General features: G+C 31.6%; 1 protein-coding gene across 1 annotated transcript; it reads left to right on the top strand.

Annotated features, from left to right (window-relative positions):
• The first annotated feature begins 687 nt into the window (after positions 1–687).
• Positions 688–4,099, top strand: LOC113863569 (cytokinin hydroxylase-like). Its single transcript, XM_027497200.1, has 5 exons — positions 688–961; positions 1,116–1,342; positions 1,533–1,774; positions 2,063–2,441; positions 3,667–4,099. Exons 1-5 carry the CDS (start codon positions 688–690, stop codon positions 4,084–4,086), a joined length of 1,542 nt encoding a protein of 513 aa, XP_027353001.1. The 3' UTR covers positions 4,087–4,099.
• Positions 4,100–7,984: the final 3,885 nt, after the last annotated feature.

Raw genomic sequence — 7,984 nt, 5'->3', positions numbered from 1 at the left:
CTATAGATACTTCATAATCAAGACTTTGCTTTTAAAATTTGTTCATAAGCACGTATTCATTTTTTTCCATCACGTTGGATTCTCATTAACCATGTGCAACATTCTCGGGGCCTTTAAGGTTGTACACCCTTTGTTTTCAAAGGAAGGCCCAACACTTTGCGGTTCTACAGTGAAGTGTATTTTGTACAAATTTTGATGTACATTTTTTATGGCAAATTTTTACAAATCAATATTTTTATATCTCTCAACTATATTATATCACTCATCTTACCTTTTTTATTAGCTGTAAAAAAAAGTGTACAAGAACATTGTTTTTTCATGGCATTTGTGAGTCAAATAGGAGCTAGTATTCTAGAAATAGGTGTTACTAGTTTGCAACAAAGCAAGTCTCACAGAAGTACAAGTGCATTAGCACGAATAAATTCTCTTGTAACTCTAGCTATTGGTTCGATGATGAGTAATGAAGATGATGGAGAACACATACATAAACATCGGTATATATAACCAGTAACCACCAAACCAAACCAAACTGTGGCTTCACTAGTAGTTTAGTATAATATAAAATGGAAGGGATACCCATCAAATTCCCACTATATATATAGGTTGAGTCACGCATCAAATTCCCATCATCTCACACACTTGCTATAATCCATCTTACACTTCTCAACCCAACAACAACATATGGCTATGATGGTCCTCACACCCCTTTTGGCCATACTTGCTATTCTGCTACTTAAACTTGCCTATGACAACCTCTCATGTTACTGGCTCACTCCTCTACGCATCAAGAAAATCATGGAGATGCAAGGTGTTCGTGGCCCAAAACCTCGCTTCTTCACTGGCAATATCTTAGACATGGCTTCTCTTGTTTCCAAAGCAACCTCCAAAGACATGAAAAACATTAGCCATGACATTGTTGGACGCCTTCTGCCACATTTTCTACTTTGGTCTAGCCAATTTGGTATGTACGTACATAAATAAATAAATAAATATATATATATATATATATATGTGCATACTATACTAAATTACTAATTAACTAATTAATTATACTTATACATAGATATATTTTTAGTATTTAATAATTAAGCTTTGATTATTTTGATGTTGTGAAGGAAAGAGGTTTGTATATTGGAATGGTACAGAGCCAAGGTTGTGCCTCACAGAGACTGAATTAATCAAGGAGTTTCTATCAAAATACAGTACGGTATCTGGGAAATCCTGGCAACAAAGGCAGGGTTCAAAAAATTTTATTGGGCAAGGACTGTTGATGGCAAATGGTGAAGATTGGTACCACCAACGTCACATCGTTGCCCCTGCATTCATGGGAGACAGACTTAAGGTATTGATACTCATCAGTCACACATAAAATTTTGTCACTGTTTATAGCGTGTCTCACCCTTTTTTTTCCTTTTAAAATTCTTGGGTATCACCGATTGTTTGGGCAGTACTATTAATGGTTACAAATGGTTGGTCTTAAAATTTTCACAGATATTAATGGTTACATATGGTTGGTCTTAAAATTTTCACAGAGCTATGCTGGGAACATGGTGGAATGCACTAAGGAGATGCTCCAATCACTGAAAATTGCGTTGGAGTGTGGCCAAACTGAGGTTGATATTGGCCACTACGTGACCAAACTAGCTGCAGATATTATCTCTAGAACTGAGTTTGGAACAAGTTACCAAAAGGGCAAGAAAATATTCCATCTTCTCACACTGCTTCAAACTCGTTGTGCTCAAGCAAGTCGTCATCTTTGCTTTCCTGGAAGCAGGTTACCCTTTTCTCTAAATCAACCTTTTCTCTAAATCAACCTTTTCTTTTTACTTTTAATTTTTGTGATAAAAATGTGAGTGGATTCCTTTTCTTCGCTTTTTTATCAACAAGCATGTGAATAGTCACATTCTTATTTCTTATTCCAAAGTTTTGCATTTTAGTTCTGTCGGTCGTATTCCGTCTTTGTTGTTTTATGTGTGAGCATTTGTCTGTCCTTGTCCCCCTCTTTTCTTTTTTTATTTTCATTTTTCATTGATGTCAAATTTCATTTCAATTTTATGTATAGGTTTTTACCAAGCAAGTATAACAGAGAGATTAAGTCTTTGAAGATGGAGGTGGAGACTCTGTTAATGGAGATAATACAAAGCAGAAAAGACTGTGTGGAGATTGGTAGAAGCAATTCCTATGGAAATGATTTGTTGGGTATGCTTCTGAATGAGATGCAGAAGAAAAGAGGGAATGGAAATGGTTTTGATCTTCAGCTAGTTATGGATGAATGCAAAACATTTTTCTTTGCTGGCCATGAAACCACTGCACTGTTACTCACTTGGACAGTTATGTTACTTGCCACCAATCCATCTTGGCAAGACAAAGTCAGAGCTGAGGTTAAAACTGTCTGCAATGGAGGAATTCCCTCTGTGGATCAACTCTCCAAGCTCACTCTAGTAAGTAACAAAACAATCACTCCCTTTTTAAATAAACAACACTAATCAAAATTCTCTAAAAGGACCCTATTTAACAAACCAATAGATAGTAAATTTTTCTTTAAAAATATATTAGAATGCATTAAAGATCATAAAGATAAATTGTTTTATTAAATTTAATTTCTTAATCATTGTATTAAAGATATATATTAGCATTTTTCATAAATTATTTTTTTTCTCTCGTGGTTTGCTTCATATTTTTCTCTGCTCTGTGATGAAGGAGAGAAAACCCCTTTTTTGTGTCACAGAGAGAGAGGGTCAATTTAGGCTATTTTTAGGGGATGAGAGGGAAGCGGCAGGTTGGTCAAATTTGTATCTTATACACATCCATTTTTCTTCAATTTGATTCTTATTTTGATTTTATGTATTTTATTTTCGGTAGTGTAAAGTATTACTTTTTGTAGAGCCTACACAAAGTTGCTTTTAAAACTCTGCACGAAAACAGTTTTAGGAAAACTTTAATTGAGTAATGGTCCTGTGGGCCATTTAATTTAGTAGAATTAAAAATATGTATATAATTAGCAGTCTTCATTCATAATTAGTGTAAGTAAGAATAGGCGTAGTTTTGGCCAAAAGGCTAATTAATCTATGGATCTTAGGCTTTTTTTAAGTCATTATTCGCACGATGTTCAGAGAGGACAGCATAGAAATATTTTAGTCTAACTCGAATGTATCTGTGTAAAAAAACAAACCAAAAACAACTTGTTTAACGATCTTCCCTGCACTCGTGCGCCGGTAGTTGGAATTATTTTAATTTATAAAGAATATCTATAATGGTTAGCTTTCTTTTTAGAGTGTCCAAGTGCACAAAAGTTAAAAGCTTTTCTTTCATTTTCTGAATAACGATAGAGCCACACTTTTTTGAAAATAAAACAAAGGAAAATTCATATTCGGAATTTCAGCCTTTGTGACTTTCACATATGTATTTTTCTTAATAAAAGACAAAAAATTAAAGTTGACCCTACTCAACAATCAAGGTTCATGACTACCCACTTCAAAAAATTTGGATTTTTTCTTCAATTGATAGATAGCTCCGAAGACTGAACAGAATATTCATGTGAACCAAACTGTGCAGTAGTAATTACTATATTTAATTGCTAGATTTTATAAAACAAGGTCAAAGTTCAACAGTTAGACAAGGTATATAATTGAACTAACCAGAGTTAATTGTTGTTTGATTTTGCAGTTGCATATGGTGATCAACGAGTCAATGAGGCTGTATCCCCCAGCATCAGTGCTCCCTAGAATGGTCTTTGAAGATATAGTGCTAGGTGACTTATATATACCTAAAGGCTTATCAATTTGGATTCCTGTGCTGGCTATTCATCACAGTGAAAAATTATGGGGTAAAGATGCAAATGAGTTCAACCCAGATAGGTTTACTTCAAAGTCATTTGTTCCTGGTCGCTTTTTGCCATTTGCTTATGGCCCTAGAAACTGCGTTGGACAAGCATTTGCATTAATGGAAGCTAAGATTATTTTAGCCATGTTGATCTCTAGGTTTAGCTTCACTATTTCCGAAAATTACCGTCATGCCCCTGTGGTTGTTCTCACAATTAAGCCCAAATATGGGGTTCAAATTTGTCTGAAGCCCTTGGAGCCATGAGGCGTCATCAGTTATGGAGAGTTGAAAGAGAGTTTTTGTAATTTTATGATGCGGATGATGTGGTCATCTTGATCTTGATGAGCATTCTTGTAATTTTTTATTTCATTTTCAACCTTTTTACAATGAGGAGATAGAGATGAAATAATGATTGCAAGGATTAGGATATGTAAATTAAAAAAACTTGAATGAAAGCACACGTATTTATCTCTTCAATGCATAAATTGAATCAGTAGCTCAAAAACTGGCACTCATGATAAACAAATTGGAGGAGCTGTTTAGATAAGTTTTTAAACAAACAATCATAAAAGATTAAAAACAACACAAATAGGATGTGATGGGTACAAAGGGCCTTTTTCCCTTTTAGCTTAAGATGCTCCATAACGCTTAAGAATGATTCTTTCATTCTCTCTCTCTATATTAAGATGATTTTAATTAAGTGCTCTCTACTTTGATCAATGAAAAATAAGCCAACTTGTGTGTGACAGAAACTAATGTAGGGTCACTACCTCCATTTTGGAGTTAAAGGGGTTGTTTTCTCAGCCACCTTATCATCTGCTTCCACCAGTCCTCCATTCTGCTTCTCCCACTACTTTGTTTTTATCATTCTTTTATTGCAACCATCATTCTTTCTATCACTGCTTGACATCTAATAAATTGTGGACAAATTTTATATGCACCAAAGCATGCAAAAACGTTTTATTTAGGTTTGATCTTCTATTTATTGTCTTGATATGTGCCAAAGGATTCATCAAGTTGACCTTCAGAACTGTCAATGGGCTGGGCTGGGTTCATCCAAGAGAAGCCCACCTAGCCCAACAAGATATTCTAAAACTACTAATAACTTTTTTCTCTCTTTATTTTAAAACAAATTTCATTCAAATAAACTATTTTATTAATTTATTATTTGGTATGGTTGCTTCCATTTCTTTAATTTATATGCGGGCGAATAATATAAATTTTTCAATGGTTATACCTTTTGCCCTTGAAAACATGCTTACATTATTCATATTTAAAAACCTGGTTAATTGAGACTTGGATCCACTTATTATACTCACCAACATAAAGTGAAATCACGAAACTGATAATGATATTGGCGAGTCATGTTTTGATGAAATGATGTAAAAGAAATTATAATGATGCTAATTAATTACATTTTATTAGTTAATTATAAAAATATTATAATATTTTATTTTAGGTTTTATTTTTAAATATTTTATACAAATTTTTAAATAAAATAAAATAGAAATAATGTGACATTTTGTAATCATTTGGCAAAACGAAATATTTTCTCAAATTAAATAAATCTTGCTTTAATACATAATTATTTTTTTTCAATTATTTTCTTAGAACACCCCCAAAAAAAATTCTTTAAAACAAGCTGAACCAAAGCACATGTTTATCTTTCTATTAAATTTCCCCTACTTCAACGTATGTTAACTGAGCAACTGATTGGTGTATTATAGTTAACACATTTTATAAACAAGTTCCCTTTGCTTCTTCCAAATTGTTCCTTATTCTTCTTTATATGGAAAATTATTTTTTATTTTAAAATTTTAAAACAATTTTAAAGTTGTATTTAAATACATACAGTAAAAAAGTAATTAATAATATTTTTTTATTAAAATTCTAATATTTAATATTATTAATTCATTAAATATTATAATATCTTGTGATTTTTAATAAAAAATTATTATTATATTGTTATTGTGTAAGTTAAACATACGCTAAAAATTATTTTTAAAAGATTACAACAAAGAAAACTTTTTTCCCAATCCTTGTTTTGTTATGTTATTGTCTGTTTTCTTTACTTCAATAGACAGGTATTTAAATTTGTAACATTCTACACCCGAAGATCAAAACTTCAACCTCACATTAATTTGTTCTCTGATTCTCCATGGATAATGAAATAAGAAATCTCTACCTGCTCAACTAATGTCGACCACTGAGGTACCTCGATCCATAAAGCATCATGTTTGAGTCTAACTAATTGTTTTGCAACCATATTCTTTTACAAGATTTATAGAATAATATAACCTGCTCTTTATAATTTCTTGACATGAATTTTTATAGTCTTTTATAAAAAAATAAGGATATATTAATTACTGAAAAAAAAAAAATCTTTATCATGCATTATACGTGTTAGTTGTTGCTGCAGCAACAAGATAAAAAATAAGAACTTTATATTTTGATCTTTATTAGTGTAAATCACTACTTTTATCAATAAATGTTAATTGACATGTTTTGATATGTAAGCTTAAAATTTATAAATTAAATAGCACTCATGAATTTCTATTTATCAAAGTACTTTTTTAATTTTTTCTTAGTGTCATTATTTTATTCAAGCATCCCAAATAACGTTCTTCTAAGCGTCTCTTCCTATACCTTCTAGCATGTGTATTATTTGCTTTTCATGTATTTTGTCTCAGTTTCTAACACATACAATACATTAGAGATTATATTGGCAATCTATTTGCTACATCAATCCAATCTCGTGTCAATTTCCTAACAATAACGACATGAACCTAATGACTTTTCAGTCAATTTCCAATCCTACCGTGAACACAAATTTATCAATAATGTCTTACACTTCGCTTCATGATTCATTTTCATTTGAGGTACCTAGCTCCCTCATTTAGAAGATATTGCAATTGGAATATTATAACATGCTCCTTGTAGCTTGTTGGTGGGTAATTCCATCAAGACATGGATATTTTGGGGTAATGGATGTGATATGTTAACGAGATGTCAAAGTCTTCATTTGGCTCTAGGGAGAGCTGGTGTGGGACCATTTGCATATTGTGATTTGTGAGAATTAGATGGGTTTTTTCTATGCATGTTAAACGAAATGATAGGAAAAATAGTAATGAAGAGATGAGAATGATATGAGAAGGTGAGGAGGAAGGTGGAAAAATGGAGCTTGAAAAGAAGAGGTGAGTAATTAGAAAGTTGACCATTAAAGGCTACAAATAAAGGCTGAAGGGTGAGAATTTTAGGGCTTCCTAATAGAGTTGTTGTGTCTTGACATCCTATATATCCAAATTTCAAAATGTTACCAAAAGAACTTGTTACATGGAAATTTTGTTCGACAAAATAGACTTCTACTTTGTGCCATAATGTTAGGTAACAATAGGGACCATATTAAAAAATTCATCAGAGAAATTATTTATAAATATTTTTCATGTAACAATCAATTTTAAAATTAGCATTTTGTATAATAACTACAAAAATATTACAACCTTTATATTATGTGTCTTGTCATTCCTTTCTTATGTCAACAATAACTTCAACCGTGACCTGTGCCAATGTTGTCATTATTTCCTTTGTTTTGACCTCAAAACTTAACCTCGTTGGACCTATATTGAAAATTCAACCTTAGGTCCACTCATTGTTGGTTAGCAATTCTTTGCTTCAACCCCTAATACTTGTTTTGGGTTTTAAGTGAATAGCACGCGTACATATACAAGTGAAGAGGGGCAAATTGGTGATAGTAAGAACAAAAGGCAAAATTTTTAAAATCATAAGGATCAAAAGTTAAATTTCTAAAATATAGAGACCAAAATTAAAATTAAAGTAATTTATTGGGACTAAAAATAATTTTTAAAAATTATTTATAAATTTATTAAAAAAATCTTTATATTAAAAACCGATTTATGCCTTAAACAAGCTTATTAGCTGAGGCCAAATCCTAAACAAGTTGTGAGTCTTCCAACAAATCATATTATTGTCAGGCTAGAGATTTATTATTGAGTAATCTATAATATTTTATACTTATTCAATGTTAATTAAAGGATTATTTGGTACTGGAATAGATTTAGATGGAATTTGAAATTATTTAAAAAAAAAAAAAAGAGTGAACAGTACCGTATGAACAGTGTCGGATGAACAGTAAAATCGCCTA

This window comes from Abrus precatorius, unplaced genomic scaffold (assembly GCF_003935025.1).
Source record: "Abrus precatorius isolate BTA unplaced genomic scaffold, Abrus_2018 Scaffold3, whole genome shotgun sequence".
In the NCBI taxonomy this organism is placed as follows: Eukaryota; Viridiplantae; Streptophyta; class Magnoliopsida; order Fabales; family Fabaceae; genus Abrus; species Abrus precatorius.
This window is presented reverse-complemented; position numbering and strand designations above follow the sequence as displayed.